Consider the following 24,518-nt stretch of genomic DNA (forward strand, 5'->3'; position numbering starts at 1 on the left):
TCAATAATGCTCGCTCTTGGGCCAAAACTTGCCGATTCCCCTTATCCAAATTTCGTCAAAATATCTCAATTACTGCTATCTGTATCACAAGAACCAGACGGACAGATGGATAGACGGACAAATAAGCTCAGTTAGAATCATTTTCTGAATCGATAGGTATAATAAAAGGTGGATCTGCCTTAAGTCGTTCTAGGTGTTGCATACTTAAAATCCCCTTATCCAGGACGACATAAAAGAAAATTTTATAAAACGATAAAAAGCAGAAAGCATATATAAAATGAATCAAAATTAGAAAAGAAAAGTAGAAATTCATAACAAATGACAAAAAATAACATATTAAAGAAAATAATGTAAGCAAAAAAAAAAAAAAAACATAACCTCAAAATGCGTTACTTTGTTCTAAAAAAATTCAAAAACCTTTAAAAAATATTGTAATTATTGTTTAAAAATAATAATAAAAATTTACCTGACTTAATGTTAAGATATATGTCAAAAAAGTATATATATTTACGTAATTTCGAATATTTCAAAAAAAAAAAATTGATCATATTTTATTAATAACTCTCAGTGTATTGTTGAAATAAATAATGAAGCTTTTGTTCACTTTAAAGCCCCTCACTGCAAATATAGAAAGAAAAAGAACAACGTTTTCATTAGTGCATAAGCATGGGACCGATCGTCACCGAATTTTCAGTTGGCATTGTTAAGCTTCCACGGAATTTCGCGAAAGATTGTAAAGAATTGAAATTTTCGCCTTGTTCTTCTAACATTTTTTTGGCGATTTAAATGATTGTAAGCCTGTTGCGCTCTCAAATCTGATTTCAATTTCATATCAAAATTTTGATCGCCAGCATTTTGAAAATAGAAGGAAAAAATATAAAACCATTCGGTCTGAAGCGCGCATCATAAATGGCTATGTCAAGATAGAAATTCACGCTAAATTAACACATTCGTGACGCCACACCAGTTGTGATGGCGTGGCTAAGTCCTATTGAGCCATCAATGTATGCTTGCATACGGGCTTGCCGTATGTACACGACACCCGTCACAAAAGGGTTAAGATTATTTGCGATTCGCGAAATCACTTATGCTCACTTCCATTGTTTACGGATGGTCGGTGACGGTGCCGGCGCTTAATATAAAAATACTTTTTTTTTTAATATTCAATTTTAATGGTTCCTGTAAATCCCAAAAACATAATATACACACATGCATGCAAAAAAAAAAAATATATATATATAGAAACATTATTTACAATGCTTGGACAAATTTGAAAATAATGCCCACAACAATCTTTGCATTTTCTCTTTGTCTCTTTGTATTTGCATTTTTTTTTTTTATTCAATTTGAATTCAAATTAATTGTAAACACGTTTTTAATCGATGTAAATTCTTATTAATATACAAAAAGAAAAATAAATATATAAAATGAAAATAAAATTGAGTTATACAGATCGTTTGCTTGAAAGCTTTACTGTATGTTTTGTTTTTAAATCTTAGTCAATTGAAGTCCATCAGTCATTCAGAGCGTTTACGGTAAATTCATTGAGAAAATTTATTCAAAACGTATTTCAATTATACATACCTGTCGTTCTATCTGAAATTGATTATTAAAAACGATATTGACCGTATCACACCATCCGGGTGTGAATCTGGAAAGGAATGAAGCACAAATTGATCGGCAGATATTCTTGTTCTTCTCTCAGTTAGTTGATGCAGAATCCATATTCATTGCCGAAGCAACAAACGGGTATAACGTGATGATAATGGCTTTCTTATGTCGACGAGGGCATTCGTATGGAAGAGTATTAAATCATGGTAAGATAATTAAATCATCACTAGCGATCCCATCAGTAGTTTATATCAATAATTTTAACACTTGTTGTTTCTAAGATCGTCGAAATTTAGGAAGGTACCAGTAGTTTAACGCTTGAAATCGATTTTTGGCGAGAATATCGCTTTAACTCTCTCTATTCGCAATTCTGTCTCATTCAGATACTTTTGATTTCTTCACTCAATTTTTTTTTTTATTTCTGCAATTAATTGGTTTTCGGTCCTTTCAGTCCATTTTCCATATGATATGGAAACTTTTCCCTGATTAAACTGATGCCAGACAATCATTTCTGGTTTTTCTTCGACTTCGGTACTTTCTCTAAGTAATCTTGCTTATGTAATTAATCGAACTGCTCGCTAATCAATAACTGAAGAGATATACAATCTCTTAATGGTAATCAATTGTATAATTCTGAGAAAATACAATATAAAAGAAAAAAGTTTATTTTAATATTTTCGAAATCGACGACAGTAACAGATATGCCATAAGCCAAGTTTCGTTTCTACATATCCGTCCTTCCCAGTAATGCTAAATGTATAACATATTATGAATTAAAACAAGTAAGAACAATGCAGACGGACAAGGCCGACCATTAAATACCCTACGTCACATTATCTGACATAATTCTTATTTTTATTATAGAACGCAACAATTATATCCTCTTTCTATATAAAGGCATATTTTTGAAATGCTTTCATTATGTGAGAGAGGATTCAAACATTGCTCCAGCCGGTCGAAAGTTTTCATACCAATTCAAAATGCCTACGCCACTTAACCTTGTTTACTAAGAAATTTTTAAAATTTTACCCTATATAACGTCCTTTCTGAATGACGCGTTATAAGGGGAGTGGTGCCTGGATCAAAACTCGTCACTATACCAAATTTCATCAAAATATCTCAAAAATTGCGACCTGTAGCTTGAACACAAATTTACATAAGCAGGCGGATAGACAGATTATGAGTCTGAATCGATCGGTACAAAAAAAGGTGAGTCTATTTTAAGCCCTTCTGCATGTTACATATGTCCATACTAACTCAATGTACCCTATACCACAAACGGAAAACTTTGAATTAGTTGTAGTTTATTGAACTCAGACGCCTGCTTACGGCAATGCCAATCTCATAGTGGTCACATAAAAATATTGATTAATATTGGCATTAATAACTTGAAAGCCGTTTTGAAAGACAATAAAAAATTTCCTAACCAAAAATTTACAATAAAATATGAAAAAATATGATTGAATTCCGAAATTAAAATGATTTTTCAATGTATAAGAGAGGGATTTTGGACATAAACCACTCCTTTCAATATGTAAGAGAAGGATTTTGGGCACAAACCAAGTAGAAATGCAATAAGGAAATGAAACAACTTCAAAAATTACAACCCTTCTGAAGTAATTTATTAAGGGTGCCTAAGGCCTCAGTTAGTCAATAACATAACGTATCATCTCGCATTCTATCAGCTGTTTAATTAAGTAGCGCACTGTTATAGGGCGTATCTGCAACTTAGAGTAGCCATCAAGAGTCAAACTAATTGAGGTAACTTAATTTGTAATACAGAGAGTTTTTTAGAAAGTTTCTAGCCGAAATTTTCTAGCATCATGTAGCAATTTGAGTTTGTGAGTACAATGCACTTTGTCAACAAAAACGAAAAGCATAGAATACGTATTCTAAAAGTTTTATTACAATACATCACAATTCGTCGTTGACTAATTGTACCATAAGTCTTTATTAATTTCAATTAAGGAGTTGTTAGCGAAGGAATAGAGAGAGGCATCGCGCAATCAGGCAGTAAATAACAAAAGTGTAAAAAAAAATTAATCAGGAAGCACTTGAAGCTATTTATTAAGCGGCAGAATTCCTTTAGTTTATAAATACGGGCACATTTCGAAATAATGGTGGACTTGATTGCCTCTATGATAAAGCACAATGTTTTGGAAGTGATATTTTCATATTTGGATTTAAGTGATCTAAGAAATTGTGCCCTAGTGTGTAGAAGTTGGAACAATTTTTTAGACGATGAAAATAGTGATGTATGGCGTTCACATTGTATGCGTAAGTTGCCAGAAGAAGCTTTAAAATCGGATCTTCTATCGTCTGTGCCTACTTATAAAATGAAATTGCGAGCCTTTTACCATGCTTGGAATCCTAATGATTGTTCAAGAAACGTTTACATAAAACCTAATGGATTTACATTGCATCGGTAAATTGTTACACGAATGTAGTGGGTTATTATCAAAGCTTTTCTTTCAACTTTCAAGCAATCCTGTAGCTCAAAGTACTGACGCTTCGAGAGGAAAGATTGGATTTCGCCAGGGTCGCCATACTTGGGAAGTAATATGGGAGGGCCCATTAGGTACCGTCGCAGTAGTAGGCATATCCACAAAAGAAGCTGCTTTACAGTGTCACGGCTATGTTGCCTTATTAGGTTCAGACGATCAAAGTTGGGGCTGGAATTTAGTAGAAAACCATTTACTCCACAACGGTGATGCACAAGGCGGTTATCCCTTATTAAATAATGCCCCCAAGTATCAGGTAAATATATTGTCGATAATTTCTTTAGAATTTCTGTACTTATTGGTTTTCTCAATAAAGGTGGGTGAAAGAATACGTGTTATATTAGACTGCGATGATAATACATTGTCTTTTGAAAAAAACTACGAGTTTTTAGGTGTAGCGTTTCGAGGTAAATTGTACTGCTCTTTCCTTTATTCATTGCGTTTCATAAAATAAATTTAATTATGTTTAGGTTTACCGGATAAAAAATTGTACCCTACTGTCTCCGCAGTTTATGGCAATACGGAGGTCTCTATGGTTTACTTAGGGCCGCCTTTAGACGGTTAAATATTATTCCATTAAATTAAGTATATCATTTTTTAAAAATTATTCCTTTACAAACAAAAATTTAAGCTAAACACAACTAAAAACTGATGACACTAACATTAAGCAAAAAATGAATTCTGCCCTTAATAGTCTATTATCACTTTATTTAAATATTGAAATTGACTTCATATGAAATTTCTTCATATAAAGAAAATTACAAATAAGATGTCATTTAATAGTAATCACCTCTAAAGTCGGCCGTGAAATTTTTAGTGTTATTTTTTCCCCTTAAAATTTAGAAACGCAATTTATGATGTAAGCGTTAAGTTAATTTCATTTACTTGTAATTTAAAAATAATCGTTAAATATTTTTAGTAATTCTTTTTTTTCCATTTTTCGTTTTTTTTTTTTCTGTGTTTAATTACTTCAGGTGCTAGTCGTATTTTTAATAACTGTATATTTTTCGTTCGCCTTCCTGTAGATTTTTGTTTTTCTTTTGTTTTTTCTTTAATAATTATAAACAGTTTGTAAAAAACGTTCAGCTGCGAAATAAATTGTAAATGAGAAAAGTACATTTCCAGGAGTTTTTGTATAAAAATATAAAGTAGCTTGATTTTTAGGTCGAAAGAGTTAATTACTAACTAGTTAGCATTTTCGTTAGTGATGAAAAGATCGTCATCTCCATCATCAAATAAATCATCGAAATCGTTGTAGAAATCGGCATGGACATGCTTTTCATTTGAAGCCAAGTCCATAAGAATTGCAGAAGAACTGCCGGACTAAAAAGGAAAAAAAGCGCAAGGTCTCGCCAAATTTAATGCCCAAACTAAACCAATATTTACCTCTTCCATATCCATGTAGCCAGCACCTTCAGGAAACATTTCATCTGCTGCCAAAGTAGGTTTCATGATATTCGGTTTGCAAATCTTAATTTTTTAAATTATCAACAATGCGCTCCCTTCAAATATTTTTATTTAGCTGCAAATATTGGTTTTCGGAATGTTTATTAAATGTTTCTGCAATCAGATGGTAAGAAAGTTAAAACAGGGATGTTCGTCATCATTCTTATTAATACGGAGTGGATGGAGATGGGATTGTCACCGCCGAAAGTACATAAAGGTATGTTCCATAGAGATTCTCATTGGCTGAATTTTTTGTTTACGATTTTTGTTGTTTATTTTTTGATTTTGTCGTTGCACGTGCTTAGGAATTGATTCACTTGTTTGGAATTGATGCGCTTATGTGTTTATTTGGTGTCGTTAGATTTTACACGAAATTACCTCTTTAATTGTCGCAAGAGATCTATTTCCAAAATTTTTGAAATTTTTAAAGAAATTAATGTATGTGTGTATACAAAGGATCACAACAAATAAACAAACGTTAAACAGCTGTTGAAAGAAGAGTATTCGAGAGATAAGAACCGAGACTTCTTTATTCATTTAATTTTTTTTATTAAATGAAGTTAGTTTATTTATCTTTTCTTTTTTTTTTTCTAATCATTGTTTGCTTAGGGTTATGCGACGAAATAGATATTGAACTTTTGTCAATTTTTTTCATTTTTTGCGATTTACTGGATGCCGTTACAATAGAATATACCTTAATTAGACTTGCGTGACGTATGCTCTCTAAATTTGCACGTGCGTATATATAAAGACGTAAATGTAATCAAAATTGACGGATTTTGTTTTCATAAAATTCATTTCCGTTTCCCATGATGAAGAGTGCAGCGATTGTGTGAAACCTTTTTTTTTTGTCTACATGAGCGAATTGTTAATTTGCCTTATTTACTATAGTTTATACATTCGTTTTAAATTCTTATTAAGGTAAACCATGCTAAGGCTTATATCTAAATTTTACACAATCTTTTAGGCTTGGCAATACTGAACCATACTGAGAACTGTCAGTTAAACGGGAGTAATAAGAGCATAATGCGTTTGAAGCGTTTTTTTTTCAAAAAATACGTCAAAATACTAGATGTTCACTATATATATATGCTAAAAAGTCTTCAAAAAATGAATAGCAACCGCGTTTTGAAAATATTTCTTCAATCTTTTATTAAACTCATTCGTTTTCACTATCTTACATTCTTATTATTAACACTGACTTGATTAATAATTGATTTTTACTTTTAGAAGTTTTTTTTGCTTCTCTTCGTTTTTTAAAATAGTTGCGTTGTCAACATTTAACGATGCTTGTTTGGCGCGCGGTTAATCAGCTGAGCTGCATTCGGGTCATTTGCTCGCTTTAGATCCAACACGACGCTTTTGGTAAATTCTGTGAAAATTTCAATGCCCATTTTCATTGACTGAAACTGTAGCAATCGTCAAAAGTTTTACATATTTGAAAATTTCAGATTTTTCTTAATTTTTTGCCGTTCGAATGATAAAAATCGGTGAAGTATTAGTGCCGTAAATAGGTCATTGAAAATTTATATATTTTCGGTGTGTGTGGTGTTAAAAAGAAAAGAAACGCTGGAAATTCCTTCTCTCGCCATTTTGACTGACTGTGAACTTTAAGTGAATTTTTCTTCAGTTAATAACTTGACGACATTTTCCAAAACGGAAGCTTAAGTAGTTAAGTCTCCTAATCTATGAATGTGAGGAACAATTACTTACAAAGAAAATAGCCCCAAAAAGGATGAACAATGTCTGACAGTAAAATATTCTGATATCAAAAAAAAAGATAAAAGAAAACCTCCTTAGTTTAATTTAACATTTATGTTGGGTTTTGTTTTTTTTACATAAAAAGGAAGCGTAGATAACAAAAAGTGGTTAAAGTAATTGATAAGTAAACGATTAGAAGCGTGTTTTTCTTTTATATTTTTCTATATAGAAGAAGAAAATCGCTAGACACAGACTGAAATTAGTGCAGGCACTAAGACGTCAGCAAAGAAGAAAAAAAGAAAAACTAAATTAAAGAGTAGAGTTTTTAAGACAATTTGTTAACCTGTTAAAAGGTTAACATTTTCTTGTTAAGATTGGGTGGCATACAGCTTCCATATCCTGTTTATTATTAAACGAGTGTAATTAAAAAAGAAAAATGGCGCATTTTTCTACAGCTGCCGCCCCGGATGAAATCAATTACTTCTACAAGGATGAAAATGGTGAGTAAGCGCGATTCACTTATATATCGGTTTCATAGACCTACGCATGTGGTCTGATTATTTCTTATTCTAAAGTATTTAAAAAAAATTTATTCATTTCTATAATTTCTTTCCCTCCCTCCTTCAACAGCTTACGTTCATTTCACCCCTCTTGCGGTTTTCAGTTATTATGTCTTTATTTTAATATTTCTATTTTCTTTTCACATTCTCTTCGTGTTTCTTCAGCCATATTTTATTAAATACTTATATTTTTTGTTGTTGTTATTGTTTTTAGTGCTTAGTGTATTCTGTCTATTAAAAACATCAGCCACCTAAACAACCTTCAATCTTTTATCATTCTCTCGCAGTTAATTATTAAATAATTACATGAAGTTTTAAACATTCAATATTGAGTACTTACGCAGCAGAGTGATGATGATGGTAATATAGGAAATCGTAAAGGACTCAACTTCAAGCGTATAGCGAACCCCATGGACGTTTCCATAGTTAACGGATAACTTTTCTTTTTTTTTTTGTGGAAATGGACTTGAATAAAGAAAAAATCGAATTGTGTCAAAATTTTTCCTTAAAGTTAGTCTTTTATTATTTTAATTTTTAACATTCGCCATACGATATATCTTTGCCTATCAATCCGTTATCGCAGGACATAAGAGTTTCTTCTTTTCGTAAATAAAAAATGCTTATCAGAAATATTGAAGTGTGTGAGAATGTTGAAATATGTTGTCTGTCTATGCGTATGAAAGCATGAATTGGATAGGTGAAACTAATGCATGTATTGATTTCGTAAAATTTTTTAAATTGGCTATGTACATTATATATATGTATATAAATTTTAATAAATAATATATATGTATATAAATTTTAATGAAGCGTGGATTCTATGTTAATTTTGTTAGTTTTGTTTGACGTGTTTACAATTTTTGTGATCATGAAGATTAATTAAATCGTCGGAAAACTGTAGGAACTATTCTTATAAATAAATACAGGAAACTGCTCAAGCGATGCGCTCGACTTGCAATGAATCTTAGTTAGAATGTTGTCTTCTTTCTTTAAAACTATTTTGTAATCGACATATTCAACCACAAATATGTTTGAATCGGGCATATTTTTAATGTCAATTTGTGAAATAGTATATTAAACTATGTCAAAACTCGGCCAAAAGAAGCAAGGATTGATGGACAGAAAACCTTGGATGTAGGTTATTTCAATAACCGGAATTGTGGTTTATGCAGATTAATGATTGCTGTAGCTTTTATTGGCATGCTTCTGGGCGAATCAAGTCATTTTCTCGCACTATAAATTTATATAGAAAGTTTTGCTTTTTTACTTTACTTTCCGTGCCCGTAGGTTGTTAGATGGACGAACTTTAATTGATGGAAAAATCCATCGTGACTCACCGACATACACCGTTCAATTACTAGGAACGTACTTACAAGCACTTATACGTATTTACATATATATAGTAATTCTATTTTCGTAAAGATATAAATCCATTTTACATATAATTTTGCAATCTAGAAAATATTAAGCCTTAAAGACGTTAATTATTAATCTTACATATCTATCTAATTGACGTTACCCTCACATTAATATCAATACTTTTTCTTAGATTCTGATTACATACTATAAAGAACACGAATATTAAAGTGCAAATATTTCAAACGTACAATAATAACAAATGACAAATCATAAGAATTGAAAAAGATAAAGCAACTAAGGCGCTGTTTATACAGACTTAACACAAACCTAGTTTAGCATAAAATTGACTTAAAATGCATAAAGCTGTTAATAATACATTAACACAATACACGAACAGCACGCACAATACACAATTGAGTTTGCGCGCGGCTTTGCCTCTTTTTGTATGACAATTTTGCAACAACAAATTTGTTTGAGTTGGATGTATAATATTTCATTAGTTCGGCTATATGTTGTCTTTCTAATAAGTGTAAACTGTAACATAAAAAAACATCTGATAGTAGAAGCTGTTACTTAACAGAGAAAACAAAATTCTGGCAAGTATTTTTACATAGACCTGAAAAAGGCCTCAACAAAATCATTGAAGAAAAATTTCTTCATCATAATTCTCGGCGAATAAGTAAAAGTCATGTAGGCATAAACAGCGCTTTAATCTTATAAGAATTTTTAAGAAGTATATAGAAATCTGTACAAGGAATGGAAGGTAAAAAATAAACATTGCTTCTAGCGTACAGAACAAGAAAATCATATGCGCTAATATTGCATTTGTAAGTGATAAGAAGATAAAAGAGTTTAACGATGTTAAGAGAGAGAGAGAGCGAAAAAGAGAACGAATAGTTGATCAATGATTAATAGCAAGTTAGTGGTTGCTTTAGAATAAATCAAAATACATTACGTGCTTCAAAAACAAAAGGAAATCTAAGGCTGAAAGCAAAAAGAAAAAGAAAAAAAAAAAGAGAAATGCAAATCTAATGCTTATGGTCATCAATAAAGGTTTATGCGATATTAATTTGCGCGGTGGGTGCGTGCCGTGTTATTATTATTATTCGTTAGGTTAAAGTTCTGAGACGTAGAAGATGTGTGAGTGTGTGTTGAAAATAAAAAGACGTAAGAAGAAGAGAAAAACATACGGAGATTTGTGTGGGTTTTTATGCTTAAACTTTATTGTTTTCCTTTTTTGCCCTGTGTTCTATTAAGGCGAGAGATGCTTTACAAATTTAATATGGAGAGAAAAAGTTCGTTTTTTAGCATATAAAAGTACCAAAAATATGTTTATATGTATTTAAATTTGAGTTGTTTTGCGTTTGAGAGAAATTCATTCATTTTTGTTTTACTTATATAGTTGTTTTTATTTATGTGTGCACACGCACAGGCACACACACACTTATATATATGTATATTTTCTATTCACTATATTTCAATGTATTTTTGCTTTTTAGTGTCTTGTCTCTTTTCTTCTATTATCATCTCTTTGCTTTACAAACATAGAAAATGTTGCTAAAAGCGCGCTTGCAGTTGCAACCGGAAAAAATTATATGCAAGATATTTAGGGTATTTTGAGTGGATGCAGTTTGGTTTTTTATTAAATCTTTATCTCTTTTACTTGAGCTGTGCACCATTTATAACAAGTGTTGTTTTGTAAAAAAGAAAAAATTTGTATATATGTGCGTGCGATATTATTTATGGTTTATTTTAACCGTTCATCTGAGAACATTACTTACAAATTGTTTCATTTTACTTCTCTTAGGTAAAATCATCAAAGTTTTAAAACAAGTGGAAATTAAACAAGAGCCTGTTGGTAGTGGCTCATCATCAGGAGCTGCAATCTACGCAACCACAGTTGGCGGTAATATTGGTTCATTTACACAAATGGTAAGTACAAGAATGAAAACAAGCTTTTTATTACATGGTCTAAAAAGTATTTGGTCCTCATATGTTCACTTCTTTTAATCAGTTCATATTCGTAGACACAGCCCTTCAAAATAACAAAAGACAACTCTACTATATTTTGCGAAATTACTTCTTGATCGATGAGAAATAAAGAGATACAGAAACAGATAATGAGTCTTTTAGTAGTTTATTTATTTCGATCTCATCTCCTGACGCGCTTGATCCATTTTCTGCTTGAACAAAGCCCAATATTGTTGCAAAACTGGCTGCTTTAACAGATATTGGTCAAACAACCCCGACGTTACGGAATATACGTAGACACTTGTGCCCCAAACTATAACGGTGGCGCGAAAGATATACTTCTCCAATTGTTCACGACTCGGCAATTTAATCTCTGGTAGTTTTGTAGAATCTGTGGAAGATTTCTTCTCAGTAGATGGAGTTGAGTATGTTTTTGGGGATGATGTAGTGGATGTTGAAGATGTACAAGCTGATGATGTTGGTTGACACTGCGATGATGTAGATGAATCTGAAGTAGCAGATGAAGATGAAGATGAAGGGGATAATGCTGAATCAATTAACGGTTGGGTAGAAGAAGCTTTCTGCGGTGGAGCAGAAGACGAATCACAGGGGGACTGTGAATCTGCTTTCTGGGGTGTAGCAGAGGGTGCAGCAGACGGTGCGACGGTGAGACTACTCCAAGTTAATAGCTTTTTCGAATCACTTGCTTGGCGTTGACTTACATAGGGCATAGTCCGTAAGGACTGCTGGTATGGATTTATGGTCAGGGGTCTAATCGGGTGTATAGGCCTTAAGATTGTTTAATAGGCCATGCGAACAATCCTCCTGGTCAACATACCGACTCTCTTGTGCTAGATAGCAATATTAATGGAAAGACTTCTCTTCTTCTTATCGCTGCCGTGTAATATTATTTGAAATGTTTTTGAGTTTTTTCTTTTTTTTGTCTTAAAAACTCATAAATTTTATTAATTTTTCATCAATTCAATTTACAAGTTTGTTTGTTTGTTTAGTTGAGTTTTATGATTTTTACGAATCAACGCCAAAGAATTTTGACATTTTTTTCTTCAAAGATTACTTTCATGCTGAACAAATATTTAAAAACGTTTTACTCAAGTTGCTGGTAATAACATCTGATCAAATTTTGCAATGATTACAATCATATATTTGTACGGAATATCATTCTCTGATCTGATTTATGCGTTTTTAAGAGAGAAGAGTTTTTGATTGTCCTTCAACATTGATTTGATGAGGGATCTATGATTTTCGGAAATAATAAGCTTATAAAACTGAACTGAAGTTTTCTTAATTGAAGGCGTGTCTTTAGTCGAGACTATTTTTGCATCGAACTTTTAGGCGGCCCAGGGAAATATACTAAGTTGTAAATCGTTGAATAATGTACGTTGGCTTCGTTTGCGAGCCAGCGATGAACTAAGTATGCGTCTATTTTTATTCAATTTCTTACATTCAACTTGACAATCACTAAATTTCTTAAGGAAACGTACGTTGATCACGAATATGTTGCTGAGCTTAAAGATTTAATAAATAAATCAAACGGTAAAGAATATAAAAAAGGCAAAAGCAAGTTTAATTCGTAACTTATGTTGAATCGAATCGAATTAGAATTTCTTGATTTCTGAATAAAATTGGTTGTAGAAGCCAAGGAATTAAGAATAGATTACTCTCTTAGATATATCGTTGAAGTGATAATTGGCTACTTGATGGACAGACGGACGTGCACATATGGCTTAATCAATATCGCTATTAGTTTTAATTGAGATACATATATAATTGACAAGTCCCCTTGACAAGTACCTCTTTTAGTTACAAAATTTGAAAGATCTGATTTATATCTTATAATGGATATAAAAACATTCAATTTATTTAAATATATTCTTGAAAGTTTCCAATCAGTTATAAAGCGTAGAATTACATTTTTAATAATGCAATTTATAATATGTTTTTATGCATTTCTAAGAGCCTTAAAAATATTTGATTTGAATTTGCTTAAAGACGACTACTATGTATTAAGCGTTTGCAAAAATGTTGATCATTTCTTGACTCGAAAAAGGTATTTATTGTGGGAAATTAATATACTATATATTAATGAAAATAGTTTCCATCATTTTCTAAAACATTTTACAATATTTTTGGTAACATGACGACGGTATCATGTCGATGGAGATAATTATTTTGGGTTGGCAGCGATCCACCCACCGACACATTTTCGCACTTCGTTAATTTTGTGAACCCGCTTGCCAGCCAAACTATGCTGCATCGATCTGAACATGTGGTAATCAGTGTCTAGTGAGTACGTCGAATGTGTCAGAAGTTCCCATCCGAGCTGCAATAGTGCATTCTGGACAACTCTAGCAACAAGTGGCCAAAAAAATGGCATTTGCAGTCAATTCGTGTCGCCGCTTTTAAACCGTTAAAACTAAAATCTACAACTAGGATATGATGAAGTAACATCACAATAAGCTTTTGTCGACAGCAAGAGGAATTTTGAACTCCCCTCGATTGGCGTCGGCATACGTTGAATAAATCAAATAATATTAAGTGGGAAACTGTTATTATATGTAGAGGAAGATCGAAACCATCGAATTCTGGTATATCCCATTTCTTTATATAATTTCACCTGTACATATCGCTGATCAAAACTCTTGCAAACGCCTAATAGTAGCAATGAGACGTATCGTATGTCTTTCGCACAAGAATGAAAGTAAATTAAAATCAAATTTCGTGTTTAACAAAAAAATAATAAACAATAATGGAATTTCGTACGGAAGCGCGATTAAGGAAAAATATAAATAAATAATTAAAGGTTTTGCGTGATGATAGGAGATCTCCATTGACGTCATGGTACGACTGTTTATTCCAATTGAGAACAAAAATTTATTAACAAATATAAATAAGAAAAAATGCGAATTACTAACCTGCGTTTAACTAAAAGTAATTTAGAAATAGGTAGAGTTGAACCATATTGCTCTGTTGACTTCTGAACTCGGCAAGAATAAATTGAGAAAATGTTTAATCGGCCAAAGTTTTAAAATCGTAATCGTGCTTTAAACAGATAAAAGCGTTGCAGCTTTACATGTACCTGTAGATCAAGTCGAGCGCGTTCGGTATCCATTTCTATGCATTGGGAACATTTGAAAATCAAATGTAACTTGTGGCAATAAAACAGTGGGAGACTTGTAATTGTTGTTATTTGTTTTTTTTTTTTTTTTATGTTAATAACAATCTATTTCTATTCCATGCATAACATCCACATATACAGCAGTAGATCGAAAAGTAGGTTGTTTTAAGTTGATCGGCGATATTCTTTTTCATTTTCCTTCTATTACATAACAATATTTTACATTTATTTATAAAGTAGAAACATTTCCGTATGTAAGAATGGTTTTGGAATTATTTTAAATATAAGCAAAAACTTAAAAGAGGTTCGGTTCAGGTGGACAATAGAATAGATGTATATACAAAAACCTGATATATATATATATAATTTGTTCTATTTTGTACTGTAAAGGAATCATTTTTATAGAATTCGATTTAGAGAGTCAACAGCTGGTATAACCGTTATAACTTTTAAAAATAGCTTCGATTTTGTTAGGCTTGAATAAAATTAATTATCACAGATCTCTCTACTGGGATATTTTAAAATATATTTTCACAAGTCTTCTTTATTAGTAGAAGGAGTATGACGCTTTAGTCTACCTCAAACAGGAATTGAAGCCGGGACTTGTCCATTCAGTGGCATCCAAGCTATGCTCTTCGAACCTCACTTTCACGCCGATCATTATCTTATTTAAATTTCTATAGCAGTGGCTTGTTCTTTTTGCCAACTTAAAGGCATCTCGGTTTGTTAAAAATTATCATGCGGTTATCGGAACGAAGAGAAGTTTTTTAATTGCTGCACATCTCTCTCAACATGTTTTTCGAAAGTTTCGAAGCGTTCGTGATACGTTCATGATACGACCGACCTAATGGTAGGGCTATGTTGTTTTCCTTTAATTTTGCAGGTGATAAGTCAGCCGTCAATAATGTGCTATGATATAGCATTTCCTTCTGAAGCAATACGATTTGTCTTTATAATCATCCTCTTTTACAACAAAGTATCACAAAACACTTTACTTTTCATAATCATAAAGAGGACGCACCTATTTCACTGTTCAGCTGAAAAAACTACTAAAGCAACATAATAGCTCTCAACTTTCTACTGCAAGAACTAGTTCACGTGGCATTCCGGGAATTAATTTAGAAGAATTTCGCCACAAGTAGAAATATCGGAAGCTATTGGTTACAAATGAAAATTTTCTGTCCACCTCTAACAAAATTTTAGAGTCCACAAACTGAATGACTTTTACTTTAACATAAATAAAGTAAGGCCCACTAAATGAAAGTTAACCAAAAATAGATATAACTAAATATCAAACAAATGGTATTTAAACTTTGGAGACTTTTTTTTTATCTAATAAAAAATTTTTGCTTTATTTTTTCTATCACATGTCTATAAATTATCATTATAGTTTCCTTTTGAAGGGATAAAATTATTAGTACGAGCTATTAAATGACTCAAAATACATATATTAATTTTTCGTTCGAAATCGTTTCCCTCAAAGCATTATTAATTTAGCTAGAGAACTAAACTGTAAGACTAAAGTCGTAAAGCACTAGCATCTAAGGCTATCGGCTTTATTAAAAACTTTACTGCACTTGAGATTCGAACCCAAGACCATTGAGCTGCTAATTGAGATTCTTCGCCTTTGACCAGTCAGTCGGATGCATCAGAAGATAATGCACAACGGGGGAACTAAATTATCGATACAAGAATGAGAGATTGTTTGTTATTAGTTACGAGCATTCAAATGACAAGCAATTCATGAAAATATCATTAAAGTTCGACATTTCGGTGACTTTTTTTTTTTTTCTTCTTTATGCTAAACTGACGATCTAATGTGGTTTGTCAAGAGCTCATACTATATAGCGAACATGTTTTGATTTTTTTTTTTTTTCCATTCTTCTTAGGAATCCTTTCAAGTGTATCATATAAGTATTCAGTGCTTTTATACTTAATTAAGAACAAGACATGAAATTTGGATTTACAATCAACAGATGAGAACTGAAAATCGATTGAATCCATCTTGAAGTCCAAAAGCTCCCTGAAAAAGGTTGAAAAGCCTTAATAATCTTAGAAATTGCAATGTACAACGGAAAAGAGTTGTTGACTTTTGAGTTCGCTTGTTAGGATGTAATGATCGGTGCACTGATAAACCGATAAGGAATGGAAAGTCGTCAAGTTACTCCCAGGATGACAAGTCAACGCTATATGGAAATTGTTGAGAAGTTGTAGAGAACCTGGTTAAGTTCCAGTAGCGTTTTTAATAAATAATCTGTTGTAAATTATGGAGCTATTTTGCATATTTAACCCATATACATACAAATGATCATAGAAAATTTGTTTTCGTATAGAGAAATTCTTGGATAAGAAGCCGGATGCCGATGAATTTCATACTTCAAATGAACAAAATATGATTTCAACTTCTTTCTTTGGTTAGTTTGAACTGCAGCTACTCTAATGGAGATTTTCCAATCTTCAAAGAGCGAATTCTTCCATCTGCGTTTTGCTTCATAACCTTGTTGGTCTTTCTACAAGAAGTATAAGAAGAAGTTGTAAGCAATTGTTTTTTTCCCCACGAAGAGATAAAACGTTGGAAACGTAGTTAGTCTGGCACCTTTATACGCAAAATGCCCCACTAATAGTATTGTGTGCTGTGTGTCAGCCCCAATCGTTCATTACGGGGTTAGCTTTGATAGATTAACCATTAACGCGTTAGGCAATTTACGCAAAGCTAACTATCCCGAAAAATTGAATTAAACTTTCAATAAGCAAATTGCAGATTCCAAGCCATGAGGAATTTTTCAACAAAATATACAGCAAAGCAGGAAAAACCTCGGCACAAAGAGAGAAAAATGTATCTGAAATTGTTTCTGTGGCGGGAGTAATGTGAGTTAAATGGAGTGGAGTACGTCTGCCGCCTGCTTAACCGAGTATGTAAACAGTCCCGAGTGGGTATTCGTCGATTCAAATCCCAGTGTAACTTGAGTATACTCTGTTGCTAAACTTTGATGCTACATTTTGGGCACACACCTACTGGGTTTTCTTTAAACGAAAATCAGAAGAATTTTTGTTAGAAATTTTTGGTGTGAATTTTTTTAATTTTTCAAAATACTGGGTGGCGGCAACTACCCCTTCCCATCTCTTTCTCCGCTTCTCTCCAACTGTAAACGTGTTGTAAGGGATATCACTCTCTCTGGCTGTTTGCAAAAATATTGATAATTTCTTGATTTGAAAAAGGCATTTATTGAGAAAAATTGTCGATCAATATATTTTCCGCACATTTTTTAAAACATTTTACAATATTTTTGGCAACATGACGATATCTATCTTAAAAAAGTTATATTGGTTTGGCAGCGATCCATCCATCGGTCCATTTTCGTATTTCTTCTGAACAAGCGGTAAGCACGAGCCGCCATTTCTGCTGAGTAAGCTGGTGGAAGTGGCAGAACTCCCCATTCGAGCCGCAGCAGTGTATCCTAGACAACTCTTTCAACAAAACAATGGCATCTCCAGTCAATTCGTGTTGCCACTTTTAAATCCTTGAGACCAAAACCAACAATTGGAATATGATGAAGAAGCGCCACCATAAAAATCTGAACGTGTTTGGTGCACTTGGACAGGAGACTGCTTCAAATAAACAACAGATGAAGAAAAATTTTGAGCGTGATTTACGTGAGTAGCGTCGGCGTACGCTAAATAAATCAATTACATTAAAAGGGAAAACTGTTACTTTACGTCAACGAAGATCAAAACCATCGAATTGAATCGTTATGTATACTGGTATCTTCCATTGCTTTATAATTTTTATGTGTAGAAGCCGCTGATCAAAAGTCTTGCAAACATCTAATAGAATTGACGAACGAAAAATCTTTTCGAATGATTAATTTTCTTACCATAAAGATTTAATTTCGGGAACTGGAAAATTTTTGGATACTTATCAAGCGAAATTTAATCTCTCATGCTCTTATTATGTATGCCTAAAGGGTTAATTTTGATTGTATGAAAACGAAGTAAAGCTTTAATTGATTTTACCGATAGCGGCCCTTAATGAAGACGCATTATTAATGCTTATATTAATTTTGCTTATATTTATCAAATTTCAGACAACTACGAATCAGCCCCAATTTGTTAGAATACAAAATAGTTATAATTTACAATCAGCGAATAGTAAGTATGAAAAGAAAAATATCATAATAGATTTACGTAAAATTTTGATTTTTATGCAATAGATCCCACCACATACACGGTAATAACACCACAAAGCAGTACTGGCAATAGTAACGTCAATGTCAATAGCAATATGCAAAGACAACATAATGGTGGTACAACAGTAAAATATGAACCTCTGGAAGGTTACAGTAGCGGCCGACAGCATACGGTATGAAAGAAATTGTATAGAACATGAAACATTTCTATTAAAATTGATTATTTAATTAATAGAATGTGGATAAAACGGGTGATCGTTATATAATAAAGCCACAACAACAGAATCTAAGTAATACAAAAATCACAGCAAAATCAAAATTGTAAGTATTCTTAAATGCAAAAAAAAAAATAATAATAATAATATTAATGTGGATGATGGATGCATGATTAAAAATGATAACGTTTCTTTCAGACACTCTATCAGTCATCAAAATGCCTCAGCAGTACAAAGAAAACGTAAACCGGAGAAGGCGGGTAAAGGTTTGCGACATTTTTCACTGAAGGTTTGTGAAAAAGTCAAAGTGAAAGGCACAACCACCTATAATGAAGTCGCCGATGAATTGGTGGCCGAGGAAATACAAAATAATTCCTTTGATTCGAGTAACTGTGATCAAAAGAATATCCGTCGACGCGTCTATGATGCTTTAAATGTTTTAATGGCCTTGCAAATAATATCCAAAGATAAAAAGGAAATACGTTGGATCGGTTTACCCTCCAATACGGTCGAGGTATAATTTTTCTGTAATTGTTTTCTTAAAATTCATTTGAAGACTTATTGCTTTGCCTGGGATTTTGTTAGCAATGTTCTCTAATGGAAAAAGAGAACGAAGAGCGACGTGAACGTATTAAACAAAAACATCAGCAATTGCGTGAACTACTACTGCAATTGGTTTCATTTAAAAGTCTCATTGAACGTAATAAGGAAGCAGAAAGGCAAGGCATTATACCGACACCGAACTCTTCAATACAATTGCCCTTTATCATAGTGAATACGCATAAATCGACCAAAATCAATTGTAGTGTAACAAATGACAAGTAAGTAAACGCTACTGGCCGAAGACAATTTCGATTTTAATTACGATAAATCTATATAAATATATATATATGTATATATATATGTGTGTTCATTTATTTTTTTTACCCCTTTTGGAATTAAAGATCGGAATACATTTTCAAATTTGATGATAAATTTGAAATGCATGATGATGCGGAGGTTTTAAAACGCATGGGCTTACTATTCGGTAGATTGTTCAACGGTATTCAAAAAAAATTTTTTAATAAACTATTATTTGCTTGGATTAGGTTTGGATAAGGGCCAGTGCTCATATGAGGATATTGAACGTGCCAAAACATTGGTTCCTCCTAATTTTGAAAAATATGTTGAAGGTAAGTTGAACTCAATAAAAATTTCTTATTATTCTTCATATCGAATGTCAAGTTAATGCAATTATATTTTATTATCATATTCTTAAATAAGGGAAGACCTTTAGTCAATGAAAATCTTTCATTTATTCAAATATTCGTACCTTTCTGTGTTTGCGAAGTTCAGATAGGAACTGCGTATAACGTAGAATAGGATAGGGACGCGCCGCTTATCTATTTAATGAAAAAGCAATTAATTATAAAACAAGCTTAAAGATAGAAAAGAATTTTTTTATTATTCTTGGCACCTTCTCCATTAAGCTAAATAAAGATTTGTAGCTCTTTTATTCATTTACCTACCTCTGAAGTTGTCTTTCGATTACTATTCAAAATACTTATCTGTGACTGGCGCAAGTTTTGCACTTAATTTCAAATTAAGGCATTATAGGGAGGGTGATCGTAAAAGCGGTCCGATCCAAATCAATTTCAATAGGTTTCGTTTTTCGGTTAAAATATGGGAGTGCACCAAATTTCGTCAAAATGTAACGAAAAATGCAACGCATAAGTTGAACACAAAAACACATGGACGCAGGCAAGCAGCTTAATTCGACTCAGATGCGATTGGCATAATAAAAGTTGGATCTATCTTCAATCTTTACGATTGTTCCACGCACCCGCACAAACTTAACATACAATGTACTGTTCTAGCTTTATTTTACCCGTATTTTACACCACATGACTGTACACAGTTTGTATGGGATCTACAATGGATCCACTTTTTCTATATTCAGACTCAGAATCGATTTATTGAGTCAATTTAATCTTGTCTGTCCATTTGTACGCCGATATGTTACCAAGTGCACGTGCGATCAACGCACTGCTCGCAAATATTCCGAATACTTTGATGAAACGTGGCAAGCTGACATATATTAAACCAAAGTCGAGCCATGTTTTGCATAACCATTTTCCATGTAGTGTCCCTTTCCAAAAAAATAGCATTGTAAGAGAAAGAGCTACAATTTTTAACATTTCTCGTCAAAAATCTTGGAAAAGCGACATGCTTCCATAGCAGTGCAATTCATAGCGCAAAATTTGGATGGGGGGAAATCCATATTTGGTCTCACTTCCTTGTAAACGCTTTATTGAAAAATATTTTCCAACAATTTATGTCGAAAATAGGTGAAGAATTGCATTAAATGGAACAGTGTAGATTAGTTAACAACCTCCCTTTCGCTTTTTCCCTGTTTTAAAGCAAGTCGTTAGGGAATATTTCATGTGTTTATAGTTTTTGTATTACTAATTAGACTGTGACTATCTTATGTGTTTTTCTGGTATTATTTATACATTTATAGCTTACGGCAATGGTAGAGCTACTGGTGATATTACTTATGATTCAGATGATGAAATGCCCTCCTACGAGTTTTTGGAATTAACGAATGATAGTTCACAACATGGGTTTCTAAATGCAAATAACTCGACTATTACCAGCAGCTCATCAGCCAAGGTTGGCAACTTATCAAACGCGAACATAAATGCCCCGCACTGTAGTGGAGGGAGTGGTGGTGGCGGTGTCAATAATAATAATAATAGCGGTCATCGTCATGCTGTGGGTATTAAAACATGCGATCTCGATGATGATGAAGAATTCGTTGAAAATAGCGATATCGATTGAGGAGTACAAAGACATGTTACATTGAGTAACCTTAGCAATAACGACCCAAACGCAAAACCTCTATCCGGAACTTCTCTTCTATACCTACAATCAATAAATAATATTTCAAATAATGATAACAATAATATCAAGAAAAAAGTCTCATATAACAAATGCAAACATCTACGACAAAAACAAGATCGAATCTTTTGTTATTGTCATCGCGCTTTCTCTTGCTCCTCATTGTCGACAGAGACAAATAATGCAAACCTTACAATCAGCACCATTTCTAGCAATGGCACTTTAAAATCCAAAAATAATATTAGTGATGATTCTGACGACGATGTTGATAATTATAAAATTCCCACAAATGCTGAATTGATTAATTTAACGGAAGATTCGTTTAATTTCTGTTTTATTTCGGCTTTATTGGGTTTGCATTAAACATTTGTTTCTAAATACATTATTATTATTATTATTATTATTATTGTTTTTTCTAATTATGAAAAATAAATTTAAAACTGTAAGTGAAAAATTTATAATTTAGTGAGTAATGTGAAAAGTTTTGTTTCTTTTTAATAAATTAAAAACGAAAACACAAAAAAAGAAAAAAAAAAAAAAAAAATTATTTATAAAAAAAAGCAAAAAAGGAATTTCTGTATAAATATAATATCAAAGTGTCAATTTCTCGATTTTAACAACTTTTATGTAATTTGTAAAAAAAAAAAAAAAAAAGGTGTAATTAGAATTGTTTATACATTTTCTGAGAAGTCATCCACACAAGTATCTTAGGCTTGGAGTACAATATATATTTGGAAAAATTATATTTATTTATTAAAAATACACTTTTTTTTCTTAATTAGTTTTATTCGAAACACGTTTGTCATATGTATAAAAATCTGAAAGAACTTTTTCTTTTTTTTTTTTTTATATTTACATAAATTTACGATAACTGCTTTAATTTTTATTAAAAACATATAAACCATGTTTATACTTTTATTGTTTTTTAAATAAAATCTGAACTCTTTTTTGTTTTATAACCTATCATTAGCTAAGGTGCTATTAAAAAGATGGCATTTTCTTCGACAAAGTCTCTAAAATAGCTTTTCTCCCTCTCCCTCTCGCTCTTTCTCGTAAGACAATTTGAAAAAAATATATTCTTAATTGAATTGATTATCTTATTATTATTGTTATTATTATTATTATTAGTTTTATTATACACCCAACTTTTTTTTACACGCCCCTTTTTATCCGCTTTTGAAAGAACATCATTCAGCAATAAAAACACATCTAATTTTGTACACGGATTATTTGTTGTAGCATGAATCTCGAAAAACATTTTTTTATTTTTATTCATAATTTTGGCAGTTTCGTGGAGACACTTGTGTGTATACGGCAACAAAGTACAATTGGGGGAAGCCCGTGAGTGCAGATCGGTCGGTCGGTAGCAACAAAAACATAACAGGGGTCGTTTCTTTATTCCAATGAAGTTCGACAGTTATGCTAGACATATCTGGTAAATCTACTGATGAGAGCATTTTTGGTCCAATCGTGATCGATTAGAAATGAATAGTTACGAAATTGATTTTAATTCCTAATTTCAATTTATATTTTTATTTGGTGTACTTTTCGACTGAATTTTCACTATACGCTAATTTTATTTAATTTTTTTTAATTTATTGTTTTTATTTTATTTATTATTATTTTTTTTTTTTTGTAATAAAAATTAATTGTTATTATTTTATAAACATGTAATATGGATTTCATTATTACGTTTTTTGCAGGTTCTTTTGTTTACAGTGCTCTCATCCTACATGATTTTTTTAGGTTATAAGACTTATCCCTAAATTTAGCATATGTCTGTGTACGTTTTCCAAAGAACATATCTGCGGTAAAAAAAAAAGAGTTGGGATGTATATTATTATATATATATACTTTTTTTTTTTTTTTTTTTGAAGAACTGAAGAGGAAGACCATAAAAAAAAGAATGAAACAAAGGTGACCAGTTTTATCAAAAAGCCACAGATCTGATCGCAAAAGCCTTCAAAACCACAAATCTAATTGAACAGCGATCATAAATACCGCGAGCGATTCAAACAAGGCAATTTATTCACGTCAAGTGTATTGTACTGCGCACTGGTACAACCCGGGGTAAGTGGATGTCAGAAGAAAAACGACGCAAAAAACGGCAACATCGGTATTATGAAATTCTTCAGTAACCTAAAGTAACCGGAAAACGCTCATTAAATCTAAGGACAACTTTTGAGAGCATTTATTTCCTCACTATGACTCGACAGTTCCAAAAGCGGTTACTTATTCGTACTGACAATACAAAACGTATTGTGGATGTGGAACCTAATTAGTATGCTTTCCACAAACAACTGAAGCAGCAATCCGTTCAATATTGTCAATTGTTTGTTGTTGTGGACGTTAGCTTTGTTAATGATTCAAGGCTCGGTTTACGGTCCCCGTTATCGAGTTATCGTACGATATAATCGCATTTTCGGTTGATGGTACTTGTTTGTTTCCGTTTTGAAGAGGGTTTCATGTTCATTGCATTTACAACGAAATGTTTGTGATATGATCGATATGGATATGTATGTGTATAACGCTAGTATCACTAACTCAATTCTCATTAACGAGAATCAGCAACTCAAAATGCAGAATCGATCATTTAGGATAATTTAGCAGCATGGATTTGGTTTGTTGCAAGTGGTTACCTTTCGAGGCTTATGTCTTCAGCAACTACAAAAAAGTCAGTTTACTGTCACGATAGATTGTGAATAAGGACAACTAGAAATTGCACGGATGATAGAAATGCAGCCAATCTAATCAGTACATAAAGTGTGAAACCCCGCGAGCTTGGTCAATTATTGGATCGTCATTTCGGGTGGAGGCACATAAAGATAATGTCGCAAGCTTTGATTGCGTGGAGAGAAAGAGGCACAACAAATGTTTTGTAAGAAATAAAACCGCTTATTGATAAAATGAGGACAAGTATAAGCACGAAAGATATCAAAAAGACAAAAGGA

The 24,518-nt window shown here is 32.3% G+C and overlaps 3 protein-coding genes across 4 annotated transcripts; 2 read left to right on the top strand and 1 right to left on the bottom strand.

Annotated features, from left to right (window-relative positions):
• The first annotated feature begins 3,482 nt into the window (after positions 1-3,482).
• LOC119636454 (F-box/SPRY domain-containing protein 1) lies at positions 3,483-4,870 on the top strand. Its single transcript, XM_038031791.1, has 4 exons — positions 3,483-4,036; positions 4,095-4,368; positions 4,429-4,519; positions 4,583-4,870. Exons 1-4 carry the CDS (start codon positions 3,729-3,731, stop codon positions 4,675-4,677), a joined length of 768 nt encoding a protein of 255 aa, XP_037887719.1. The 5' UTR covers positions 3,483-3,728; the 3' UTR covers positions 4,678-4,870.
• Positions 4,871-4,941: 71 nt separating this feature from the next.
• Positions 4,942-6,150, bottom strand: LOC119636455 (COP9 signalosome complex subunit 9). Its single transcript, XM_038031792.1, has 2 exons — positions 5,499-6,150; positions 4,942-5,435 (listed from the first exon to the last, which is right to left on the bottom strand). Exons 1-2 carry the CDS (start codon positions 5,562-5,564, stop codon positions 5,298-5,300), a joined length of 204 nt encoding a protein of 67 aa, XP_037887720.1. The 5' UTR covers positions 5,565-6,150; the 3' UTR covers positions 4,942-5,297.
• Positions 6,151-6,898: 748 nt separating this feature from the next.
• Positions 6,899-22,005, top strand: LOC119636453 (transcription factor Dp). 2 transcript variants are annotated; one of them, XM_038031790.1, is made up of 11 exons: positions 6,899-6,923; positions 7,489-7,759; positions 10,986-11,110; positions 18,371-18,434; positions 18,497-18,645; positions 18,708-18,793; positions 18,886-19,201; positions 19,273-19,508; positions 19,632-19,714; positions 19,776-19,859; positions 21,188-22,005. In XM_038031790.1, exons 2-11 carry the CDS (start codon positions 7,696-7,698, stop codon positions 21,505-21,507), a joined length of 1,527 nt encoding a protein of 508 aa, XP_037887718.1. In that variant the 5' UTR covers positions 6,899-6,923; positions 7,489-7,695; the 3' UTR covers positions 21,508-22,005. The 2 variants fall into 2 exon arrangements, with proteins under 2 accessions (XP_037887718.1, XP_037887717.1); XM_038031789.1 differs by lacking the exon at positions 6,899-6,923 and adding an exon at positions 6,973-7,252.
• The last annotated feature ends 2,513 nt before the right edge of the window (positions 22,006-24,518 follow it).

The sequence above is a fragment of the Glossina fuscipes genome, unplaced genomic scaffold (assembly GCF_014805625.2).
Source record: "Glossina fuscipes isolate IAEA_lab_2018 unplaced genomic scaffold, Yale_Gfus_2 28, whole genome shotgun sequence".
In the NCBI taxonomy this organism is placed as follows: Eukaryota; Metazoa; Arthropoda; class Insecta; order Diptera; family Glossinidae; genus Glossina; species Glossina fuscipes.

Coding starts and splice junctions, on each gene's coding strand:
- LOC119636453 (XM_038031790.1), top strand. CDS start 7,696: ATGGCGCATTTTTCTACAGCTGCCGCCCCGGATGAAATCAATTACTTC. Junction 11,111..18,370: donor TTGGTTCATTTACACAAATG/GTAAGTACAAGA, acceptor ATCAAATTTCAG/ACAACTACGAATCAGCCCCA. Junction 19,860..21,187: donor TTTTGAAAAATATGTTGAAG/GTAAGTTGAACT, acceptor ATACATTTATAG/CTTACGGCAATGGTAGAGCT.
- LOC119636455 (XM_038031792.1), bottom strand. CDS start 5,564: ATGAAACCTACTTTGGCAGCAGATGAAATGTTTCCTGAAGGTGCTGGC. Junction 5,436..5,498: donor GCTACATGGATATGGAAGAG/GTAAATATTGGT, acceptor TTTCCTTTTTAG/TCCGGCAGTTCTTCTGCAAT.
- LOC119636454 (XM_038031791.1), top strand. CDS start 3,729: ATGGTGGACTTGATTGCCTCTATGATAAAGCACAATGTTTTGGAAGTG. Junction 4,037..4,094: donor AATGGATTTACATTGCATCG/GTAAATTGTTAC, acceptor TCAACTTTCAAG/CAATCCTGTAGCTCAAAGTA. Junction 4,369..4,428: donor ATAATGCCCCCAAGTATCAG/GTAAATATATTG, acceptor TTCTCAATAAAG/GTGGGTGAAAGAATACGTGT.